Genomic DNA, 26,076 nt, shown 5'->3' with positions numbered 1-26,076 from the left:
AGGCTCAATTCCCCCACCCTATCCCCCTAACTCCACCTAACCTTTGAACACTAAGGGGCAAGTTAGCATAACTATCGCACCTAACCTGCATATCTTTGGACTGTGGGAGGAAACCGGAGCACCCGGAGGAAACCCACACACACACGAGGAGGATGTGCAGACTCCGCACAGACAGTGACCCAAGGCTGGAATTGAGCCTGGGACCCTGGAGCTGTGAGGCAGCAGTGCTAACCACTGTGCCACCCTATTTGTTTCCAACAGTCTGTTCCAGAGGATAAGGTGCCAGACTGGCTGCTGTGTTCTTGTGCTGCAGTCATTGTGTTTGGCATCAAGAGGTTTTCCACGTCTTCTGGTGATTCTTTTCACCTTGTTCCTGTGGTTTTCCCCCAGGGAACTCACTCTTCAGAAGGGAGATGTGGTCTACATTCACAAAGTGCTCGACCAGAACTGGCTGAAAGGGGAGCACCATGGGAGGCTTGGAATCTTCCCCACATCCTACGTCGAGGTAGGTTCTTCCTCCTCAACTAGCCACCTGCTTGGTGTCTGTCATTGCGCTCGGAGAGGTCTGGAGATGACGGGGAACCCGGGTCGAGGACAGGCCTCTTGGTGGGTGGGACATGGATCTTTCCAGTAGAAAATTGGAGTTCTGCTGGGAGGACTGGGATCTGCTCAGCAGACTATCAGACTCTTCCTGGAGTGTGGTATTGGGCAGTGAGGGAGCTGAGGAATGCCGTGACAAATCCGGGCTGGGTCGACGCGACTCGACTCTCAGGCTTGAACTGACTGGTCTTTCACCTCTTGTTTTCCTGTTTCAGTTTATTCCTGCGACTGAGAGACCAACTCCGATTAAAAATCCGCCCTTTCAAATCCTGGAGTACGGAGAAGCTATCGCCGTTTTCAATTTCAAAGGAGACCTAAGTGTGGAGCTCTCCTTTCGCAAGGTATGTGTACGGGAATAGATTGAACAAAAGCGTTTGCAGGCTGGGGAGTTAGTGAGGTGGCAGCCGATGGGATTGAGGCACAGTATCGCTGTCCAAGACACAGAGCTGAGACTTGGCACAGTGGTGATGGATGAATGTGGTCCTCCTGTGTTGTATTTTCTAGAATAAGAAGTCTTACAACACCAGGTTAAAGTCCAACAGGTTTGTTTTGAATCACTAGCTTTTCTAGAGACCTAATTTAACATGTGCCTGTCTCTCTCTCTCTCTCTCTTTTGTCATCTATGTTTGTGGGTATGTCTGTCTGTCTGTCTCTCCTCTGCTCCTCCCTCTCTCTCCTTACACTTTCACTCTCTCCTGCACCCTAGGCTATCCTGGCCTGAGTTTCAGCACCACCTTGTGGAGATGTGGAGAATTACAGAGGGATTCTGATCCAGTTACGGCAGCAACGACTTACAAGGGAGCGTTTGCAGATTCAGTGAGTGGGCAGAGCAATCTTATATTCACTACGTTTTGGCAGTTTTTTCCATCTTCCCCATTGTCATTTTAGTCCAGTTGGAACTAAGCCTGTCGAGTACAACACTCCTTTGAGGTATCCTCTGAGGAGACCACTGTCGGTGAGGAAACTCCAGATATTATAGAAAAGGCTGCCTTGTCACGATGGATCTGGTTACTGAACCCCGCACCCCACCGTGAAGGAGCTTAGCAAAGCCATTGACTCACCTGCCATAGGCTAAGCTTCGGGGGCTGATGCTATACCAGCTGAGCTCATCAAGCGTTGGAAACCGTCACTCATTCGGAAACAGGAGCTTCTCTGCTTCTGCTGGAGAGAGGGGTCGTGCCGTGAGGCCAAGGTTGTGAATCCAAACAAAGAACCAGGGCGACCGCAGTGAATGTAACAACGATTGAGGCGTCTCCCTGCTGAGCGTCATGGGCAGGTATCTGTCCCTGTCAACCTCGTCAGGCCCTGGCTGAACACATCGACCCCGAGATCCGGGAGATGTTAAATTCACCTGATCTTCTCAGTCCAGAAGCAGCAAGAGAAAAGCCGTAACAACGGGGACCATCGTATATTGTCTTCATCAGCCTCGCCAAGGTGTTCGCCCACGCGACCAGGTGCCAGCTGTTTGAGCTGTTGAAATAAATTGGCTGCCTGCTGAAGCGGCTTCCTCTTTCCATGATGACATGTTGGGTAAGGGCAACACGGGAATCCCTTGATATCCACAATGGGGTCAAACAGGGTTTGTGTTCTGGCACCGTCCGACACACATTTCTTGGTTGCTTTCATTTGCCTTCAGGGGCGGCACGGTAGCACAGTGGTTAGCACTGTTGCCTCACAGCACCAGGATTCCGGGTTTGATTCCCGGCTTGGGTCACTATCTGTGCCGTGTCTGCGTGGGTTTCCTCCGGGTGCTCCGGTTTCCTCCCACAAGTCCCGAAAGACGTGCTGTTGGGTGAATTGGACATTCTGAATTCTCCCTCTGTGTGCCTGAACAGGTGCTGGAATGTGGCGACTAGGGGCTTTTCCCAGTAACTTCATTGCAGTGTTAATGTAAGCCTACTTGTATCCCAGAACTGATAGCTATTCAGTCTTGCCTGAGATCCAAGACAAAGGTGCCCAAGTACCCATCCGAGAGTTGCTCTCCACTAATGATGCCATATCAATATTCCATATTGGGGAACACCTTCAGTGGCAAAAGGATGGATTGCCTCACGCCTACATATAATTTGGGTCCAGGATATTGTCGCAGTGCCATTTATCAGCTGGAAGATGTTGCTCACTTCACATATCTCAGCTCCACAATCACCAGCAAACTCGCTTGATGCTGGAAACAATGCACACATTGCGAAAGCGGTTATGTCCCAGTGGAGTAAGAGAACGTGGAGTGTCAATAACCTGAGTTTGAACACCAGACTGAGAGTCTGCCAAGCCTACACCCTCAGCGCATCTGTCCACAGTGGTGAGACCTGGGTAACATCAGCCAAGCAGGAGAAAAGGCTTGTTTCCATCTTCAGGATCTCAGACCTCAGTAATCTCTTGGCAGGACAAGGTCACCAACTCGGAGGTCCTGAGCAATCTAATTCCATCATTGCTAAGCCAGTAATATCTGTGCTGGATCGGCCATATTCATCAGATGGATGATACAAATTCACCTTGTGTACGATGAACTGGCCACGGGGTCACAACCTTGTGGGAATCTGTGACCAAGCTATAGGGACAGCTGCAAACGAGATATGAAGATGAGGTTTACCGACAACCTGGATCCAGTCGCTGATGGCCGTGACCTCTGGAGGCTGACTATTTGAAAGGGTGTTGGAAGGGGTGAGCAGAAAGCTCAGCTGGCCAGGAAGAGGGCCCAGCGCAAACAGAGGCCAGCAAGACGTGCACCTTCTCGGCCCACAGGGGTGGGAGTGAGTCCTGGGAGCAGGAGAGCCCCGTGCAGTGTTGGGGCCGGAGCTGTCAGATTGGTAGGGTGTCGCGGGACCGGTGCAGGGAGGCAGTGTCTGCTGCCTTGTGTGAGCTGTTTGTGGAAATGCCACAATGAGCCACAATGCTGAGATCCCCATCCCTGTTCACCCTGGCAAACCGCCAGGGTGAGGGATCCACAAGAGTGGGTGTGGTTTAAGTGTATGTTGGTAGAACCTCTGACTTACCCCAGACTTCATTTGAGAGAGGATTGACTTCCATCACCAAATTAATTGTTTTTCAGCACAGAATCGAGCTATTTGACGCAGCTGCTCCGTTCTGGTGTTGCCGTTAATTCTTTTTGCACCTTTTCGCATGGACACCAAAACTGTGCACATTATTCTCAAGTGCAGTCTAACCAAGGTTTTCAAGAGATTTCACATAATTTCCCTACTTTTCACTTCTATCTGTCTCAAAATAAAGCCCAGAGTTTGGTTTGTCAGAGCGGGAAGATTCAGATCGATGTAATTTTATCACGTGGCTTAAACAGAGCTCTCTGCACCCGGCTCTGGGTCACTGTCTGTGTGGAGTTTGCACATTCTCCCCGTGTCTGCGTGGGTCTCACCCCCACAACCCAAAGATGTGCAGGGTAGGTGGATTGGCCACGCTAAATTGCCCCTTAATTGGAAAAAAACGAATTGGGTACTTTCAATTTATTTTAAGAAACCAAAATGTCTGGATTGAGGCTAAGCCCAGCTTTCAGTTGAAGATGGGCATTTGTTGATCACATCCGGTGGAAGCATCAACTGTTACAAGAACAACTTGCACTCTACCTCCCAGGCTGCATCACAAGAACCATTAGCAAAAAAACAAGTTTTGCCACCAAGACATAGAAGGAGGTTTAGTTAAAGACATTGTTCTTTCGGATTATGTGCATAGTGAAGATGGATTTAAGGAGAAAATTCCAGAACTTTGGACCCAGACTGCTGGAGGCACAGTTGAGAAAGAGGCCAGGATTAGAGGAGCTCTGATGTTTCACAGGAGATTACAGAGATAGTGAGGAGGGAGGCTCTGGAGGGAGTTGAAGATAAGGATGACAGTTTGAAACCGCAGATGTCAGTGATCCAGTATCGGCCACCAAACGCGGCAGTAATGGATGAATGAGACTTTGTGTGGGTTGGAATAGGGACAAGCAGCAGACCTTTGGATCAGCTGAAGTTAGTGGAGGGTGGAAGATGGGGAATCATCCACGAGACCATTGGGGTAGTCAAATTGGACGTGACAAAGGCACGGATGATAGTTTGGGCAGCAGATGAACAGAGTTAGGTTTGGAGCCAGGTGACTTTACAGAGATGGGAGTCAGTGATCTTGGTTACATGGTTGGAAACTCAACGTACAAGGATTCTTCAACTCATTGTTTGTTTCTGCCCCAGGGCGAAACAATCTCACTGATACGAAGAGTTGATGACAACTGGTTGGAGGGAAGGATAACAGGCACCAACCGACAAGGGATCTTTCCAGCCAATTATGTACAGGTGGTAAAAGATCCGAAGGTGAAAAATGCTGGTGAATATCCCATTGGTTCAATCCCCCTGTCCCCAAATCACCACTACCCCAATACATCACCCACTCCCCCAATCCAGCAACCCCCTAAAACCTCACCAACACCCCTAACCCAGCCATATCCGAGATCTGTATCAAGTCCTCCAACCCCATATGACTGCAATCCTTCCACCCCCATAACCCAGCAATACCCCACAACCCCCATAACCCAGCAATACCCCACAACCTCGCCAACCCCCATAACCCAGCAATACCCCACAACCTCGCCAACCCCCATAACCCAGCAATACCCCACAACCCCCATAACCCAGCAATACCCCACAACCCCCATAACCCAGCAATACCCCACAGCCCCCATAACCCGGCAATATCCCACAACCTCGCCAACCCCCATAACCCGGCAATACCCCACAACCTCGCCAACCCCCATAACCCGGCAATATCCCACAACCTTGCCAAGCTCCATAACCCAGCAATACCCCACAACCCCCATAACCCGGCAATACCCCACATCCTCGCCAACCCCCATAACCCAGCAATACCCCACAACCCCCATAACCCAGCAATACCCCACAACCCCCATAACCCAGCAATATCCCACAACCTCGCCAACCCCCATAACCCGGCAATATCCCACAACCTTGCCAAGCTCCATAACCCAGCAATACCCCACAACCTCGCCAACCCCCATAACCCAGCAATACCACACAACCCCCATAACCCGGCAATACCCCACAACCCCCATAACCCAGCAATATCCCACAACCTCGCCAACCCCCATTACCCAGCAATACCCCACAACCCCCATAACCCAGCAATACCCCACAACCCCCATAACCCAGCAATATCCCACAACCTCGCCAACCCCCATTACCCAGCAATACCCCACAACCTTGCCAAGCTCCACAAAGAGGGAGTGCTCCGATGCATCCATGAGACTCCCTGACAAACAGTACTCAGTACCAATGTTATCCACCAATCAGCCGACAGTTCTGACACCAAGAACCAATCAGCACTCAGTGCCAGCTTTGTCGACCAATCAACACGGAGCCAGTTTGGTTACCTGGGACCTGCAGTCACCAAGCCCTCCACGAGGCCGAGGCCCAGTGACCATTCCAGCGACATCCTCCATTCCGGTAAGGGACAACAAACCGTGTATCGTGAGAGCATCTTTAATGTAATGAAAGATCCCAAAGTGCATCAAAGAACAAAGAAATGTACAGCACAGGAACAGGCCCTTCGGCCCTCCAAGCCCGTGCCGACCATGCTGCCCGACTAAACTACAATCTTCTACACTTCCTGGGTCCGTATCCCTCTATTCCCATCCTATTCATGTATTTGTCAAGATGCCCCTTAAATGTCACTATCGTCCCTGCTTCCACCACCTCCTCCGGTAGCGAGTTCCAGGCACCCACTACCCTCTGCGTAAAAAACTTGCCTCGTACATCTACTCTAAACCTTGCCCCTCTCACCTTAAACCTATGCCCCCTAGTAATTGACCCCTCTACCCTGGGGAAAAGCCTCTGACTATCCACTCTGTCTATGCCCCTCATAATTTTGTAGACCTCTATCAGGTCTCCCCTCAACCTCCTTCGTTCCAGTGAGAACAAACCGAGTTTATTCAACCGCTCCTCATAGCTAATGCCCTCCATACCAGGCAACATTCTGGTAAATCTCTTCTGCACCCTCTCTAAAGCCTCCACATCCTTCTGGTAGTGTGGCCACCAGAATTGAACACTATACTCCAAGTGTGGCCTAACTAAGGTTCTATACAGCTGCAACATGACTTGCCAATTCTTATACTCAATGCCCCGGCCAATGAAGGCAAGCATGCCGTATGCCTTCTTGACTACCTTCTCCACCTGTGTTGCCCCTTTCAATGACCTGTGGACCTGTACTCCTAGATCTCTTTAACTTTCAATACTCTTGAGGGTTCTACCATTCACTGTATATTCCCTACCTGCATTAGACCTTCCAAAATGCATTACCTCACATTTGTCCGGATTAAACTCCATCTGCCATCTCTCCGCCCAAGTCTCCAAACAATCTAAATCCTGCTGTATCCTCTGACAGTCCTCATCGCTATCCGCAATTCCACCAACCTTTGTGTTGTCTGCAAACTTACTAATCAGACCAGTTACATTTTCCTCCAAATCATTTATATATACTACAAAGAGCAAAGGTCCCAGCACTGATCCCTGTGGAACACCACTGGTCACAGCCCTCCAATTAGAAAAGCATCCTTTCCTTGCTACTCTCTGCCTTCTATGACCTAGCCAGTTCTGTATCCACCTTGCCAGCTCCCCCCTGATCCCGTGTGACTTCACCTTTTGTACTAGTCTACCATGAGGGACCTTGTCAAAGGCCTTACTGAAGTCCATATAGACAACATCCACTGCCCTACCGCATCCATCACCTTAGTGACCTCCTCGAAAAACTCTATCAAATTAGTGAGACACGACCTCCCCTTCACAAAACCATGCTGCCTCTCACTAATACGTCCATTTGCTTCCAAATGGGAGTAGATCCTGTCTCGAAGAATTCTCTCCAGTAATTTCCCTACCACTGAAGTAAGGCTCACTGGCCTGTAGTTCCCTGGATTATCCTTGCTACCCTTCTTAAACAGAGGAACAACATTGGCTATTCTCCAGTCCTCCGGGACATCCCCTGAAGACAGTGAGGATCCAAAGATTTCTGTCAAGGCCTCAGCAATTTCCTCTCCAGCCTCCTTTAGTATTCTAGGGTAGATCCCATCAGGCCCTGGGGACTTATCTACCTTAATATTTTTTAAGACACCCAACACCTCGTCTTTTTGGATCTCAATGTGACCCAGGCTATCTACACACCCTTCTCCAGACTCAACATCTACCAATTTCTTCTCTTTGGTGAATACTGATGCAAAGTATTCATTTAGTACCTCGCCCATTTCCTCTGGCTCCACACATAGATTCCCTTGCCTATCCTTCAGTGGGCCAACCCTTTCCCTGGCTACCCTCTTGCTTTTTATGTACGTGTAAAAAGCCTTGGGATTTTCCTTAACCCTATTTGCCAATGACTTTTCGTGACCCCTTCTAGCCCTCCTGACTCCTTGCTTAAGTTCCTTCCTACTTTCCTTATATTCATCGCAGGCTTCGTCTGTTCCCAGCCTTTTAGCCCTGACAAATGCCTCCTTTTTCTTTTTGACGAGGCCTACAATATCTCTCGTTATCCAAGGTTCCCGAAAATTGCCGTATTTATCCTTCTTCCTCACAGGAACATGCCGGTCCTGAATTCCTTTCAACTGACACTTGAAAGCCTCCCACATGTCAGATGTTGATTTGCCCTCAAACATCCGCCCCCAATCTATTTTCTTCAGTTCCTGCCTAATATTGTTATAATTAGCCTTCCCCCAATTTAGCACATTCATCCTAGGACCACTCTTATCCTTGTCCACCAGTACTTTAAAACTTACTGAATTGTGGTCACTGTTACCGAAATGCTCCCCTACTGAAACATCTACCGCTCCCCTACTGAAACATCTACCACCTGGCCGGGCTCATTCCCCAATACCAGGTCCAGTCCCTAGTTGGACTGTCTACATGTTGTTTTAAGAAGCCCTCCTGGATGCTCCTTACAAACTCCGCCCCGTCTAAGCCCCTGGCACTAAGTGAGTCCCAGTCAATATTGGGGAAGTTGAAGTCTCCCATCACCACAACCCTGTTTTTACTCTTTTCCAAAATCTGTCTACCTATCTGCTCCTCTATCTCCCGCTGGCTGTTGGGAGGCCTGTAGTAAACCCCCAACATTGTGACTGCACCCTTCTTATTCCTGATCTCTACCCATCTGCCTCAGAGCCCCACTGTCCCTATTCCCTCGTTCTCCCTCAATGCTCTCACCTTCTGACCTATTGCTCCCGTGCCCACCCCCCTGCCATACTAGTTTAAACCCTCCCGTGTGACACTAGCAAACCATCATGGAAACATTACGAAATAAAGTGCCACATAAGGAGATATTAGAAAGAGTTGACTGAAGGCTTGGTCAATAAGGTAGTCTTTAGGGAGGAAAGAAAGTTGCAGAGGTTAAGGGAGGGTATTCCCAGACCCCAGGGACTGGTTGAGGAATTGAAATCAGGGATGCACAAGAGGCCAGAATTGGAGGAGTCGGCACGTTCTCCCCGTGTCTGCGTGGGTTTCCTCCCACAGTCCAAAGATGCGCAGGTTAGGTGGATTGGCCATGATAAACTGCCCCGAGTGTCCAAAAGGTTAGGTGGGGTTCCGGGGATGGGTTGGAGGTGTGGGCTTTGCTTTGGTGGGGTGGCCTTCTGCACTGTGAATTCTAGGAATATCTCGAAGGGTTGTGAGGTTGGAGGAGGCGGCAGAATAGGGAGGACTGAGGCTATGGAGGTATTTGAAAACAAAGATGGGAATCTTAAAATCCAAGATCTCGAGGGTCTGGGGAGGAGGGTCAGGAACCCCTTTGACCAAGAGCCATTAAGAAAAAACAATTAATTCCCAATAACACCCACCACACCTCAGGGGGAATTCGGGACATTCAGCGATACCCACAACCTGAGAATTTAAACAAAAGAAATGAGCTGAGTTTATTCTGGAATCTTCAACAAGGAGCAGGAAGTACAGTGAAAGGAATCTCATGATGATTTCCCATTGCAGAATGAGGTACAGACATTTCCCTTCCACTGTGTTCCTGAGGGAAGAAACTGGGCTTTCACAGTGCCTGCATCTGTTCACAGTTACCTTGGCTTGAGACAGGAACAATCCCACCAGGAAGGGTCAGACTCCTCCACTCCCGCAGCCTCCTCCACTCCCGCAGCCTCCTCCACTCCCGCAGCCTCCTCCACTCCCGCAGCCTCCTCCACTCCCGCAGCCTCCTCCACTCCCGCAGCCTCCTCCACTCCCGCAGCCTCCTCCACTCCCGCAGCCTCCTCCACTCCCGCAGCCTCCTCCACTCCCGCAGCCTCCTCCACTCCCGCAGCCTCCTCCACTCCCGCAGCCTCCTCCACTCCCGCAGCCTCCTCCACTCCCGCAGCCTCCTCCACTCCCGCAGCCTCCTCCACTCCCGCAGCCTCCTCCACTCCCGCAGCCTCCTCCACTCCAGGTGGATCTGTCAAACACAGACTCCTCCGGGTGACAGGAGTGATAGGCAGCCCAGCAATCCCTGAATCTCTTTCAAAACAGAATCACCCTCCATCCGAGAATCACTCTGGGAAAGGGGAAGGATTCACACACAGACGCGTCTCCACCGGGGTTCCCAAGTTGCGTCGGCTGCGGAGTGGGAATGCCAGCAGACGAGGTTGAACAGGGAGCACCTGTAGGAAACTCCACTATTCAGGGTGAAACGGCAAGAACGAGCTGGGATATCTGAACATTTGGGGTGTGAGGTACTGGGGTGTTTTCAGGGACTTGCTCCGATGATAAATTTAGTCCCACAAGTGCTGAGTCTTCTGGACACGCGGAGCCGGAGTGTGAACCTTGTTGCTGCTCCTCATGTTCCTGTAACTAACTTTGCTCTCTGCTCATTGGACAGTTCCAGAGGACCTCTGAGCCCAGCCTACAATCAGGCAGAATTTACAGGCAGCCAGCAGGATCGCACACGGTAGCTTCAAGCGTCGCGCTTGGTGCTGGCTGGAACCCGTGAGTAGCAGTTTCATTCACCTGAGACACAAGGGGGTGAGGCCAGGGTAAGATGGGGAAGTCGGGAGCACTCAGCTTATCCATATCCTGTCCGTCTGCACCCAGAGTATTTACTCCTTCGCTCGAGACAAGGGAACATTCCTGGGAAGATCAGAGTCAACGGTCAAGGTGATGACAGTCACAACAATCAGATCCCAGTCAAGTGAAAGTGGGAGCAAATATTGGGGGCAGAAGTTCGATCCCATTGCTGTAAACCTGAAGGGAGGAGGGGGTTGATCCCATTCCTGAGGGTCTGGGAGGAAGAGCCGGTTCCTATTCCAGAGAGTCTGGGAGGAAGACCTGAATCCCATTCCAGAGTCCGAGGGAGGATCTGGATCCCATTCCTGAGGGTCTGGGAGAAGGAGCTCGTTCTGATATTTGGGTCCAATGCATGGGCTGGCTTCCCGGTCTTGAGGGAGTGCCCATTCCCTGAGGATCGAGTTTCTGATTTCTATATGGATGGATATTTCGTTTTCTGACGTGTTCCCACTGAATGGTGTCTGTGTTTCAGGTACAGGGCACTGTATAACTACCATCCTGTCAATAGGGATGAATTGGAGTTGACCGAAGGTGATCTTGTGGATGTGATGGAGAAATGTGATGATGGATGGTTTGTAGGTAAGGCACCTCCTCAACATCAGGGTAAATTAAGCTCTCGTACATCGTTTAAACAACATAATAGAGACCACTTGTTCACTCAGCTATTCTGTCTCTCCTGTGCAGGCACATCTCGACGAACCAACAATTTTGGAACATTCCCCGGGAACTATGTGCAACCGGTATAACCTTCCACCATCGGATTGAGAATCCCCATCTCAGTAAACTAGGCCCGAGTCCTCTCTCTGCTTATGTCTCCCTCTCTCTGTCTCTCCGTCTGTCTCTCCGTCTGTCTCTCATATCTCTGTCTCCCTCTCTGTCTGTGTCTCTTGTCTCTCGCTTGCTCTCTGTCTCTCTCTGTCTGTCTTTCTCTCTCTCTATCTCTGTCTCAGCCCTTGCTCTCTCTCTCCCTCAAGCATTTTGCCTCCCATAAGCAGTGATCTCTCCAGTTGCAATAATCTATGCACTGCTCCTCGTCCCTCAGTTTGTTCTCAATATGCTTATTGGAATGGGTCAGCTGGTGGCATTCCCAAATCCGAGTGTAAATCCTTGCAGAGTGGGAGCCGGGGCTCAGTGCCTGGGTCACTGGGGGACTTGGGGAGGGGCGGAATTAAGAAATACAAAGCTCTTCCCAAATTGAGGCATGATCCTCTTGCCTCTGGAATCGTACCTTGGAGATCTGGGAAGGAGGGTGGACAGAAAGCCCGTCACAGTGAGATTAAAGCCCACTCCACTGCTCCTGCATGTTCCCAGTTATGGAGAGGCTCTGGCTTAATGGTATTGTCACTAGACTCGTTATCCAGAGACCCAGAGTAAAGAAAGCTCTGCTGAAAGCAGATGGTGAAATTTGAATTCAATAAAAATCTGAAATAAAAAGTATAATTATCACAATGAAACCATTGTTAATTGTCATAAAAACCTCACTGATCTCCATTAGGGAAGGAAATCTGCCGTCCTTACCTGGTGTGGCCTACCTGTGACTCCAGACCCACAGCAATGTGGTTGGCTCTGAAATGCCCGTTGAAAATGGCCGACCTAGGCAATTAGTGATAGGCTGGGTAGGCCCAGCCAGCGACCAACATCCCCCAAAGGAATATAGAAAACAATGTTCCGTCCTCACTCGCTGACCTTCAGTGAAGGTCTGGAGCAGCCTGACTCTGCTGGACCAGCTACAGAGCAGAGGTAGGCCCAAGTCAAACAGCGGGAGGACGAAGCCATCACTGCTGAGGCCTGTCGGAGGATGCGGGGGCGTGGGGAGCAAAGTGCTGACTTTCTGGGAAGGGGGAGTGGTGGGGAGGGGGCAGTGCGGATTCAAACTGCATTATCCTGAGCAGGAATCGGAATACCAGGAAGGCACAGATGGTCCCAACCTGCTGGAGCAGGTGGATCTGAGTGTGGACAAGTCACAGGCTGCAGCCTGTGGGTGGATCTGTCTGCTTCTGTCCTCCGTATCTCAGCTGCACGCCAGAACTGTACACCTGGGTTGTGTACCAGTGTCCAGGGATGCATCCCTGAACTCTGTGTATCTGGGTTTTTGTTCCTGAGCTACATGCCAAGGCTGCACACCCGAGCTGAATTGCGTACCAGAGCCTCATCCCCATGTACCAGGGATGTGTCTCCATCAGACTGTCAACAATGTGTACTATTCATGAATCGAGTATTTGTGTAAATCGCCCATTATTTTGAATAAAAATATATCACAGACACACAGAGTCTCTCCTTTCCTGGATCACTTCCTCTGTAAGTAACACAACAGGTTGCATTTATACAGTGGTTTCATGAATAAAATGTCCCAGAAGTATGTTCAAACAAATCTACATCAATTGACAGAGATTCCAGGGCAGCTGATCAAAAGCTTGGTTACGGAAAGGGCAGCATGCGGCACAGTGGTTAGCACTGCTGCCTCACGGCGCCGAGAACTGGGGTCGATCTCGGCCCCGGGCCACTGTCCGTGTGGAGTTTGCACATTCTCCCCGCGTCTGCGGGGGTCTCACCCCCACAACCCAAAGATGTGCAGGGTAGGTGGATTCTCCACGCTAAATTGCCCTTTAATTGGAAAATTGTTTTAAAATAAATAACAAGCTTGGTTACAGAAGACGGTTTTAAGGCATGTCCTTAAAGGAGCAGAGAGTTGAAGTGTTTCAGGAAGGGTTTTAAGAGCTGGGTACCCAGGCAGCTGAAGGCACAATGGTACCAGAGGAAGAGCAATTAAAATCTGGCCAGAATTGGAGAAACGCAGAGATTTCAGAGGGGTGGGTGCAGGGACTAGAGATGCTACACAGATTTTGCACAGTTGCTTGGGCTGGAGGTGACAGACAAGGGAGGGTTGAAGGGACTGGAGGAGGTTACGGAGATAGGGAGGGTTGTAGGGGCTGGAGGAGGTTACACAGATAGGGAGGGTTGTAGGGGCTGGAGGAGGTTACACAGATAGGGAGGGTTGAAGGGACTGGAGGAGGTTACGGAGATAGGGAGGGTTGAAGGGACTGGAGGAGGTTACGGAGATAGGGAGGGTTGTAGGGGCTGGAGGAGGTTACACAGATAGGGAGGGTTGTAGGGGCAGAGATAGGGCGGGTAGGGTCTGGAGGAGGTTACAGGGATAGGGAGGGGGTGTAGGCTGCATTGTCGAGCAATGTGCACCAGCAGGCACAGGGTTAAAGGGCTCCCTCAGCTCTGCAGCTTGTGATTATTAACAAGCAGCATGTGGCAGCTGAAGACAGAAAGTTCCAGGATTTGTGCCAGAACAGTTCCCCAAAACTCCGTTTGAAAACTGAGAATCCAAACTGCAAGTTTTCCCCTTCATTGTCAGAGGATCTTAAGGAACAGCAGGAGGAGACCATGGACACCATGGAGACTTTGCCAGAGTTTGGGAGAACGATCTTTATTCATGTCACTTGCCTCTGTTGTTCGTTCACGGTTCTGTAAATTTTGCTCCGTCAAGTTTTTAATCCAGTTCTGTTTTGAAAATAATTGGTAAATTTTCTGCCAAGCAGTGCATTCCAAATCGGGGGGGGGGGGATTATCCGAACTTCCTCTAACTTTGCCAATTGTGTTAAATACTTGCCTCCTGCTCACAGACACTGCTGCAAACAGTCTCTTCCTAACTGCCCTTCTCGATTTTAAACAACTCTATTAAATCTCCCATAAACTTTCTCGGAGAAAAATCTTGGCCACTCTCGTCTCTCTCCAAACCTCAAGGACCTCCTGTGGTTTGAGTCTATCTCCTCCCACCCTCCCCATGGTGTTGACATTGTTCCTGGAATGGTGGCCTAATTGTTCACTCGCGAGGTTTAGCATAAAGCCCTTGCTCTTGTGCTCTGTGCCGCCTCTTTGTTTAAATTTAGCGTACCCAATTCCTTTTTTTCCCCCCAATTAAGGGGCAATTTAGCGTGGCCAATCCACCTACCCGGCACATCTTTGGGTTGTGGGGTTGAGACCCAAGCAGACACGGGGAGAATATGCAAACTCCACATATTCGAATGGATCGAACCCGGGGTGCTCTGTGCCTCAATTTATGGAATCCATGAACTTATTTTTGTTAACAGCTGTTCAATGTGTTACCTTCGAAGATTTGAGTAGAGGTACCAGCTGTCCCACCCCGCTTTGGTTTCACTGTTCCTGCACCCCCTTTAAAATTGTATCATTCCGTTTATATAGCCGTTAGTGTATATTCCATGTGATCTAGTTTTAACCCAATACCTTCTGACTTGGATAGGGACAGAGAGAGAGAGTAATCCCAATTGATTCAAGTGTGGAGCAGGTTAGTGGATTGGGTGACATGTCCACGTGCTAGATTCGCTCTCCACGCAGACTCTCACTTAAGCTGACAGGATTGGTGAGTTATCCTTGTCTTTGTTTGTGTTTGTGCGACTGGCAGTGAACCGCCTGTTCCGTTACCGACCGTTACTGACCTGCGCCACGTTCTGTGAAGGTGGCAGCATATTGCAATATGATAGTGGAAGTCCCCCTTTACATTGTTTTATTGCCCCAAAGGGTAGGTGGTTAGTGCAGAGGCGTGAGGAGCAACTGAACAAATTGTCTCAGTACTAAGACCTAAGACATAGGAGCAGAATTAGGCCACTCGGCCCATCGAGTCTGCTCCGCCATTCAATCATGGCTAATATTTTCTCATCCCCATTCTCCTATAAGACCATAAGACATAGGAGCAGAAAGGTCGACAATGAGCTCCTCGCCCTTGGTGAAAGTGAGAGTGCAGAAGGAGAGAGTTCACTGTGAAGGGCTCATTTTCGGAAGAAAGGTTGAGTCGGTTGGGCCAGCACCCAATGGAGTTTGGAAGAATTTGAGCTGATAATGTTGAAACTTGGAAGCCCCTGGGGTGATTGTGAAAGTGTATCCTGGGAGGATGTGTCCTCTTGTGGGGTGGCGAGAACGAGGGGACACAGTTTAAGACAGAAGGGTGGAGATATTTTTTATCTCTGAGGGGTATTAGTCGGTGAGATTCTCTTCCCGAGAAAGCAATGGAGGCTGGGTGACTGAATTCATTCAAGGCTTAGTGAGAAACATTTTTGAAAGACAAAGGGAGTCGAGGGTCATGGGGGACAGCCGGCAAAGTGGATTTGAGACTACAGCCAGAAAAGCCATGATCTTATTGAATGGTGGAGCAGGCACCAAGGGCTGAATGATGCGATGCCGCTCCTAAGTCCTATGTTCCTCACTGGGTCAATTCACTCCATTACCTGTTGCCTTTGGCTCAATGTTTCACCCTCTCACCCTTGAGTCAAAAGATAGTGATATCAAGTCTGAGATTCTGAACACATAATGAAGGCAAATATACCCCCCAGTGCAGTACTGTAGATGTGCTGCACTGTCAGAGAAACTGTCTTATCAGCCTTGTGTGCAATGTCAGATATATATATATATATACACTATCCTATGGTCAAAATGGGCGGCACAGTGGTTAGCACTGCTGCCTCACAGCTCCAGGGTCCCAGGTTCAATTCCCGGCTTGGGTCACTGTCTGTGCGGAGTCTGCATGTCCTCCCCGTGTCTGCGTGGGTTTCCTCCGGGTTCTCCGGTTTCCTCTCACAGTCCAAAGATGTGCGGGTTAGGTGGATTGGCCACGCTAAGTTGCCCTTAGTGTCCAAAAAGGTTAGGAGGGGTTATTGGGTTACGGGGATAGGGTGGAAGTGAGGGCTTAAGTGGGTCGGTGCAGACTCGATGGGCCGAATGGCGGCCTCCTGCATTGTATGTTCGATGTTCTATCACTACAACCTGATCATCTGGTCATTACGATATTGACTCTCTATTCCCCACATTACAACAGTGATAGACCCTCAATGAGAACTTAATTGGCTATAAAGTGCTTTGGGACAGGTGCGAGAGAAATGCAGGCCTTTTTCAGTAGAAAGCAGACACCCCGGTACCCTGTTGGTTTCGGAGCCGATATCCTGTTCACTTGCCAAGGCTTCGTCAACAGTACCTGCCAAAAGAGGCTGGGGAGGTTGACAAATTGATTGGGTGTGTGGACAAGAACTTGGCAGATGGAATACGAGAGGGGGAAGTGTCAAGTTATCCACTTTGGGTGGTCAGAGACTGGAAATGTTTACTTTCGGAGGGACATGGGTGTTCTTGTCAGTGGATGATAGAAATTTAACAAGCAGATTCAGCAGGCAATTAGGAAAGGAAATGATATGTTAGCATTTGTTACAAAGGGATTGGAATATAAGAATGAAGAAGACTTAGTACAGTTACTCTGACTCCACCACCTCTGCTGCCAGTGCATTCCACGCACCCACCACTCTCTGTGTGAAGAACCTACTTCTGACATCTCCAAGTCACCTCTCTTCAGTCTTCGTTGAAGCACTCAATTCTTCAGGAGTTTGTGAGGGTGGATGGTGGGAAAATGCTTTCCCCAGCTGGGGAATGCAGAACACAAGGTCACAGACTGAGAATCAGGGACTTGGGGACCGAGATGAGAAATCTCCTCCGTTCAAGGATTGTGAATCTTTGGAATTCCCTGTCCCAGAGAGGCGTGGCTGCTTAGTTATTGAGTATATTCGAGGCTAAGATTGACAGATTTCTGGGTGCAAAGTGAACTCAGGGATATGAGATGGTGCAGGTCAGAGCGATGATGAGTTGGGATCATACTGAATGTGGAGGGCCAAATGCTGTACTCCTGGTAAATCTTTGATGATCTGATGGGAATTCAAGTCCAACTACAATCTTTGAGAATTGGAGTTCAGTTGAAAAAATAACAGGAAATTACCAATTTTTAACAGACAGCATGGCCATGAATTGGATTGTGTCATAAGAACATAAGAATTAGGAACAGGAGTAGGCCATCTGCCCCCTCGAGCCCGCTCCGCCATTTAATGAGATCATGGCTGATCTTTGTGGACTCAGCTCCACTCTCCGGCCCGTACACCATATCCCCGAATCCCTTTATTCTTTAGAAAGGCATCTATCTTTTTCTTAAAAACGTTTAAAGAAGGAGCCTCAACTGTGTCACTGGGCAGGGAATTCCAGAGATTCACAACCCTTTGGGTGAAGAAGTTCCTCCTACACCTGTGTTGGGCTGCTGTTATATCCTAACTGGTTCACTCATTTCCTTTTGGGACGAAACTTACCTTCCTCAACAAGGATGGGGCCTACATGTAACTCCAGTCAAACATCAATGAGGTTGACTTTTAACTCCCCTCCGCTTGGCTGTGTCAAACCCGCAATCAGAAGTGTGAATGTGCAAGGGGCTGTTTAGCACAGGGTTAAATCACTGGCTTTGAAAGCAGACCAAGGCAGGCCAGCAGCACGGTTTGGTTCCCGTAACAGCCTCCCCGAACAGGCGCTGGGATGTGGCGACTAGGGGCTTTTCACAGTAACTTCATTGAAGCCTACTTGTGACGAGCAATTTTCATTTCACATGTGATGAGTTAATGTTATGTTAAGCCTAGTCACTAGAGGGAGCTAAGGGACAGTACTCTAAATTGCACTGGCTCTTAAGCTAAAGGGAGGAGATTAGACTGGGGCTGATGAAGATAAGATTCATAGTGTAGCGCAGAGTTAGTTAAGATATAATAGTTATAATTAGTAGATGGAGATAGTGTTACTGGGTGTAGTTTAATTCTTACATGTATGTTTGCTATTCAGAATACGAGTCAAACTCAAATATAGTCGTGCTAATAAAATTAGTTTAGTTCTTCAAAAGAGGTTTGTGTCTCTTTGTGATCACTATGCCTTCCATCCTGGAAACTCCTCACAAAGATCCTAGAAACCCCTCACAAAGGTCACCACAAGAATTTGAAGATAGTTTGCTGTCACCTTTCCAGGACCATTAGAGATGGGTAAGAAATCAGGGGCTTGCCAGCGACAATCAGTAATGAATAATTCACACGCTGTTCTATCTCCCGTATAACGACCAGGATTAGGTGATAGAGGAGTTCTTCTGGATTAGTGGGTAACGTCTGAGTCAGAGGCTCTGGGTTCAGATCCCACTCCAGGACTTGATGGCCAATGAAGGTGCATTATTAATGTGGCCAAACGGGTTGTTTACAACTTGTAAATCTTTCCAATACGTGGCAGGCAATCCGAGCAGGAGAGGTAGCTGTTCAGAACGTGATGGAAAGCAATAGGAGCCTCGACCGTCACTCCAAACTCAAACTGCAATGACACGGGAGCACGGGCTGTGGGGTACCGACTTAGACTCTTTCAGCTTCCTCTGAAGACACAGTGTGGCTGTTTGTACCTTCCTCTTCAATGTATAAGCTTCTCCACCACCCACAATTCCATGTTTCTGCTTCTTTGCCTGAAGAGTGCAGACAAGCGACAGAACAACCTTTCAATCATAGCATCTCTCACCACCGCCGACCGTCTCAAAGTGTTTGAAAGGCACTCGAACTGTTTTGAAATAGTGTCACTTATAATGTAGGAAATATGGCAGCCAATTTGTGCACAGTGAGATCCCATAAACAGCCAAATTATCATGGCAGATCATCAGTTTTGGAGGTTCCTGTGGAAGGGTTCTGTGTGAGCTGGAATCAGATAATTTTTTCCACTGCTTATCTAAGAAGCCACTTTTCATACAACTCTTCACATGCAAGAGCACTTTTTTTACTATGCTTTGTGGCAGTAGAATGATCGAGCACAGAGGGCGGCCATTTAGTCCGTACTGCCTGAGACAGCCATCACGTGTTCCCCATTCACTCTTTCCCCAAAGCCCAACAAAGTTTTCCATCTAAGTATTTATCCATTCCCCTTTTGAAAGTTCTTATTGAATCTGCTGCCTCTGCCCTTTCAGGCAGCACCTTCCAGATCATCACAACGCACTGTGTAAAGAACATTCTCCTCATCCTCTCTCTGGTCCTTTGACCAATCATCGATGTCTGACCAGAAGAGTTAGGAACAGGAGAAGGCCACTCGGCCCCTTGAGTTTGCTCCACTATTCAATAAGATCATGGCTGACCTAATCTTAACCTCTCACCCGCTTTCTCATCAAGAAACGACCTCCCTCTGCCTTAAAAATATTCAAGGATCTACCTTTTGAGGAAGAGAGTTTGTAAAACAGAGTCATAACTTGGTTCCAACTCCATCTACAAGTTTGCTGACGATACGACCATAGTGGGCCGGATCGCGAATAACGATGAGTCCGAATACAGGAGGGAGATAGAGAACCTAGTGGAGTGGTGTAGCGACAACAATCTCTCCCTCAATGCCAGCAAAACTAAAGAGCTGGTAATTGACTTCAGGAAGCAAAGTACTGTACACACCCCTGTCAGCATCAATGGGGCTGAGGTGGAGATGGTTAGCAGTTTCAAATTCCTAGGGGTGCACATCTCCAAAAATCTGTCCTGGTCCACCCACGTCGACGCTACCACCAAGAAAGCACAACAGCGCCTATACTTCCTCAGGAAACTAAGGAAATTCGGCATGTCCACAACTTTTTACAGATGCACCATAGAAAGCATCCTATCAGGCTGCATCACAGCCTGGTATGGCAACTGCTCGGCCCAGGACCGCAAGAAACTTCAGAGAGTCGTGAACACCGCCCAGTCCATCACACGAACCTGCCTCCCATCCATTGACACCATCTACACCTCCCGCTGCCTGGGGAAAGCGGGCAGTATAATCAAAGATCCCTTCCACCCGGCTTACTCACTCTTCCAACTTCTTCCATCGGGCAGGAGATACAGAAGTCTGAGAACACGCACGAACAGACTCAAAAACAGCTTCTTCCCCACTGTCACCAGACTCCTAAATGATCCTCTTATGGACTGATTTCATTAACACTACACCCTGTATGCTTCATCCGATGCCAGTGCTTATGTAGTTACATTGTATATGTTGTGTTGCCCTATTATGTATTTTCTTTTATTCCCTTTTCTTCTCATGTACTTAATGATCTGTTGAGCTGCTCGCAGAAAAATACTTTTCACTGTACCTCGGTACACGTGACAATAAACAAATCCAATCCAATCCAATCACGACCCTCAGAGAGACAAATCTTCTCATCCCTGTCCTAAATGAAGGACCCCTTTTTAAAAAAAATTATTTCATTGAAGTTTATAAAATAACTCAACAAAGCCACAGGATTGGTACATTACAGCATAAACGTCTCACCATCCATGGATACAGAGGAGAGAAGAACAACAATATAGTTGGCTCAGTGCAATCATTACACCCACCTTGGTGCCTCCATAAGCATCACCAGAGAACAAGAGAGAGGAGGACAAGGCTGGGAAAATGGTGAACACTGTTGTGTTCAGTGTGTCGACCGTTGTAATGATTTCCACACAACATTTAGTTGTGCAACGAGAAAGATTATTTATTAACAAACACGTGGAAAGATAACTAACATTACTAGACAGACAATAACTACTAAATGAATTCAGTGATTTCTACTGGAGCTACTCTAACTGTGACTATCCTCTCATACTTCCTACTCCCAACTGGCGGGTATCTCTGGTCACATGATGGGTATTTGATGCCATCTGCTGGTTGGAGGTCGTACCAATACTATGTGCACTGATATACAACTATATACATTCATGTGCACGTGAGTATCACCACAAACACCTTCCCGCGCGGCAATTGCTCGCAATGACCACGGCAATTCAGGATAAGATTTTGCGCCATGTTCGGACGTGCCCCAGAACATATCTCCCTCAACCCCAGAGGCACTAATAACACGCTGTGACGTCCTCGCGGATATCAGACCTATTTGTACTCTTGCAGGAGCCACTCGCGGATTTTTTAACCCCGCCTTAAATACGATAAGACCTGCAACAGCACGGTGCTTATCCAAGTAGGGAGAAAACCCCGAAGAGAGAAATGCCAGAATTAACCAGAGTGTCAGACACAGACCAGCACCGTACACCATTTCAGAAAGGATACCAAGAAACGGAGCAGCATAGTCTCATCAGAGACACGAACGCTGGCTCCCCAAGGAAGACCCGATTTCAAAGAGGAGGGCATTCAGGAAGCCACAATTTTTGACCTCTTGGAGGAGCGGGCCTATCTTCCCCCATCCAGCCTATCCTCAAACCGAAGGAGGGCACCCACAACGCAGTCCACCCCGAACAGACTCTCGCTCCAACAAATGGCGCAAAGATTAACCGATCACACCCAGGCATGTGCCAGCGCACATTTCCCCCGTCTCCAACGACTCCAGAGACACTGAGCACAGAGAAGAATCGCAAGGAACCCAGTCCTCTCTCGAATACGTGATCTGTCTGGACTTTTGTAAGAGATAAGCATGGATTCTCTGAACTCAAAGTAACAAAAAACAAAATATTAACCGGATACAAATTATTCTAACTGAAGGCTTTCCTCAAGCCAAGTGAGGACTTCCCTAACCTCACCGCCCACCAGCACACCGTGACTCTACTCATCTTCTCGATAAACAAGGTGAGCGGTGTCTAAATTCACTCCCTACCTCTTTGAAAATGCAAGGATTACAACACATAGAAAAGGATAAGACTCTGGACAAAGCACATGTCACATTACTGACTCAGTACGGTTCTGGACAAAACAGAATATCAGGTGACCCCTGCCTCAGTGCTCGTTTATCGTACACCATTGTCAGGAAAATAGACAATCACATAAAATCAACAGCATAATCTCAAGGGAACAAAGTTCAGGGTGATTGATCAACTGCAGGACAATTGTTTTTGCTTAAATTTAGAGTACCCGATTCTTGTTTTTCCAATTTAGGGGCAATTTAGCGTGGTCAATCCAACTACCCTGCACATCTTTGCGTTGTGGGGGTGAAACCCACGCAGACATGGGGAGAATGTGCAAACTCCACACGGGCAGTGACCCAGGGCCGGGATTCGAACCCAGGTTCTCAGTGCCGTAGTCCAGTGCTAACAACTGCACCACCTTCTGCCCCAATTTCTACCCATCCCTCACCTTCACATGATCAATTTCTGACTCTTGCCTCTTCACTCCTCTGCCTCCACCTCTGAAGACACGTTGTGGACTATTCTGAAGTCCCATTCCCACTCTGTCCTCACCCTCTGTCAACAAAGCTCAATATAAGCTTGAAGAAAGCATCTTCCCTTCACAGACCATCCAGCCTCCAGGATCGGAGATGGACTTCAACAATTTCAGATCATCACTGCCCTCAATTATTTTTTAGATGGCAGCTGTTGGTGACAATTCTGTTATTCTCATTTTCTCTTCTGTAGCCACCTGAGTTGGCCACTTCCCGACTTAAAATGGAGGTTCGCAAAGACTGCAGGGAAATTCAGCCAAGCCAGGAAAAACTAGCAGGTGCAAAGTCTCCTGTGTGTTAGAACTTGCAGAAACCCGGACAGCACTGAAACTCTCAGCCATCTGCATAGTAATGAGCGATCCCCGGGAACAATTGAAACATTTAAGGTGAATAAGGCCAAGCCAGACTCCTCGGCGCCAGCAGGAGCCAAGACAAAGGCCAACGGACACTCAGGGACCGCCCAGCGATCAGGGAACGGCTCCAGTATTGGAGAAATCGATCCAAGTGATCGGAACGTAGTCCAATCACTTGGAACCAGATACGGGGTCCGCCCCGAACGGCGCGAAGCCCCTGGGGACTATAAAGTAGAGCCCCCAAGTTCAAATCGGTCTTCTTGACAGGGTCACTCAGCAACTCGAACCAACCCTTGACAGTGACCTGCCTCGCTGCCGCACCAACCAAGTAAGTCTCCAGTTAACGCTCGCTACGAGATAGGCGCTCCTAGCTACCAGTCCATACCAGCTTTTGAATCCTGCAGACTCAGAATTGAACGAAAGGCCATTTGTTCCCCTGACCTGGTGGGCCAGTTCCAAAGTTAAGTATAAGCCTTTTAGTGTTAGAGAATAGTCTAGTAAGTAGAGTTTTATGCATGAGTAGTGATTGACTGTGTATAATAAATGTGTTTTGATTTGAATCTTACTAATTGGTGTGTTGAGTTATTGATCAGCACTTGAACTTGAACCTCGTGGTGGTATCATAAAGATACCTGGCGACTCGAGAGCAAAGGTTATAGAAACAGAGCAAATTAAGTAAAGACACAATGAGCAACATTTAAGAGCCAACCAAAGTTAGCAACACTTCTCCAGAACATCTTTAATTTATTTCCTGGTCCCAAATATCATCTCCTTTTGCTTTGCACCATCATTCCTCTTGCTGTTTCACCGATCCTGTCTTCCACCCTATCAGAAACCTTCCCATCTATTCTCTATAGTTCTCATGAGAGCTCATTGACCTTCAATGTTAACTTTGTTTTTCTCTCTCCCGCTGGATACGACTCGATCTTTTTTCAAAATTCATTTACGGGATGTGGGTGTCGCTGGTTAGTCCAGCATTTATTGCCTATCCCTAGTTGCCCTTCAGAGGGTGGTGGTGAGCTGCCTTCTTGAACCGCTGTCGTCCCTGAGGTGTAGGTACATCCACAGTGCTGTTAGGGAGGGAGTTCCAGGATGTTGCCCCAGCGACAGTGAAGGAACGGCCGATATAGTTCCAAGTCAGGGGGGTGAGTGACTGGGAGGGGAACCTCCAGGTGGTGGGGTTCCCAGGTATCTGCTGCTCTTGTCCTTTTCGATGGGAGTGGTCGTGGGTTTGGAAGTTGCTGCCTAAGGAGCCTTGGTGAGTTACTGCAGTGCATCTTGTAGATGCTGCACACGGCTGCCATTGTTCGTCGGTGGTGTTGAGCTTCTTGAGTGTTTTTGGAGCTGCACTCATCCAGGCAAGTGGAGAGTATTCCATCACACTCCTGACTTGTGCCTTGTAGATGGTGGACAGGCTTTTGGAGGGGGGGGGGGGGTCAGGAGGTGAGTGAGTTACTCGCCGTAGGATGCCTCGCTTTTGACCTGCCCTGATAGTCACAGTATTGATATGGCTAGTACGGTTCAGTTTCTGATCAATAGTAACCCCCAGGATATTGATCGTGGGGCATTCAGCGATAATAATGCCATTGAATTCAAGGGGAGGTGGTGAGATCCTCTCTTGTTGGAGATGGTCATTACCTGACACTTGTGCGGCGCAAATGTAACTTGCCACTTGCCAGCCCAAGCCTGGGTATTGTCCAGGTCTTGCTGCATTTGGACACGGACTGCTGAGAATTTGCATCATTTTCTGTTTTTAGCTCTGAGACGAGCCTGGTTTCCCAGTGTTTATTTTTAATTGGTTCTTGGAATGTGGGTGGAACTGGCAAAGCTGCATTCATTACCCCTCCCTAGTTACCCTCCGGGCATGACGATGAAGTCAGCCACATCCTGTGGCACTGGAGTTGTGCAGGTCCAGGATTGGTAAATTTCCCTTCATCGATGGATACATTTGGAAGCTGGTTGTGTTTTTTACAACAATATTAATGGGAGACAGCTGACAATTGACTCGAGTTATTGAAATGGTCGGATTTAAGCTGAGGACTTCTGGTCCAGTAACAGAAGCACAAGGTACTGGAGGAATGTGGTGGGGGAAGGGAGTATGGGGGGCAATGTGCATGAGGAGCCGGAACTGCTCACCAATGGAATGGGCTGACAATGACACTGAGGAAGTCAGTGCCATCGATCACTAAACAAATGGAAACTGAGTTCATGAATGAAATGTCAGGAGGTGACCAACAACTTGGTCAAAGATCTGTGTCTAGTTTAAGGAGAGAGGAGAAGGATGTGGGGAAGGTTAGACACAAGACTGTGGCCAAGTTTGCTAAGGCTCAGCCCCCCCCCCCCCCCCCCCCCCCCGATGATAGAGTGAAGGAAAGAGTGAATAGAGAAAAAGAGAGCTGGTGGGGGTGGAGAGTTGGAGGTGAAGGAACAGGGAATGGAGGGATTTGAACAAGAGGATGAGAACATAGAACAGTACAGCACAGTACAGGCCCTTCGGCCCACGATGTTGTGCCGACCATTTATCCTAATCTAAGATCAACCTAACCTACACCCCTTCAATTTACTGCTGTCCATGTGCCTGTCCAAGAGTCGCTTAAATGTCCCGAATGACTCTGACTCCACCACCTCTGCTGGCAGTGCATTCCACGCTCCCACCACTCTGTGTAAAGAACCCTGACATCTCCCCTATACCTTCCTCCAATCACCTTAAAATCATGTCCCCTCATGACAACCATTTCCATCCTGGGGAAAAGTATCTGGCTATCCTCTCTGTCCATGCCTCTCATCACCTTGTACACCTCTATCAAGTCACTTCTCTGCCTTCTTCACTCCAGTGAGAAAAGCCCTAGCTCCCTCAACCTGTCTTCATAAGACATGCCTCCAGTCCAGGCAGCATCCTGGTAAATCTCCTCTGTCCCCTCTCCAAAGCATCCACATCCTTTCTATGAGAAGTTTAGAATCGTGGAGTTGTTAGAACGGGAATCAAAGACCTGCCTTCTGAAACATTGAAGGGCTTTGTGTAATAAAAGAGAACATTCTGGAAATTCAGCAGATCCAGCAACATTTATGGAGGGAGAAAACAGAGTTAATGTTCTGAGTCAGTATC

At 48.6% G+C, this 26,076-nt stretch overlaps 1 protein-coding gene across 7 annotated transcripts in view; it reads left to right on the top strand.

Annotated features, from left to right (window-relative positions):
• sorbs3 (sorbin and SH3 domain containing 3) overlaps positions 1-12,880 on the top strand; it is a 94,839-nt gene extending 81,959 nt beyond the window's left edge. For 4 of the 7 annotated variants that reach the window (XM_072485532.1, XM_072485530.1, XM_072485535.1 and 1 more), the window contains 6 exons: positions 391-505; positions 816-941; positions 4,779-6,044; positions 10,432-10,538; positions 11,089-11,195; positions 11,301-12,880. In XM_072485532.1, the coding sequence (XP_072341633.1) occupies positions 391-505; positions 816-941; positions 4,779-6,044; positions 10,432-10,538; positions 11,089-11,195; positions 11,301-11,362 (1,783 nt within the window). In that variant the 3' untranslated portion in view covers positions 11,363-12,880. Of the gene's footprint in view, positions 1-390; positions 506-815; positions 942-1,306; positions 1,720-4,778; positions 6,045-10,431; positions 10,539-11,088; positions 11,196-11,300 lie in introns of those variants that run through there. The other 3 variants (XM_072485531.1, XM_072485537.1, XM_072485538.1) reach the window with 3 other exon arrangements.
• The last annotated feature ends 13,196 nt before the right edge of the window (positions 12,881-26,076 follow it).

Source organism: Scyliorhinus torazame, chromosome 20 (genome assembly GCF_047496885.1).
Source record: "Scyliorhinus torazame isolate Kashiwa2021f chromosome 20, sScyTor2.1, whole genome shotgun sequence".
In the NCBI taxonomy this organism is placed as follows: Eukaryota; Metazoa; Chordata; class Chondrichthyes; order Carcharhiniformes; family Scyliorhinidae; genus Scyliorhinus; species Scyliorhinus torazame.
The sequence above is the reverse complement of the archived record's forward strand: the minus strand, read 5'-3'. Positions and strand labels throughout refer to the sequence as shown.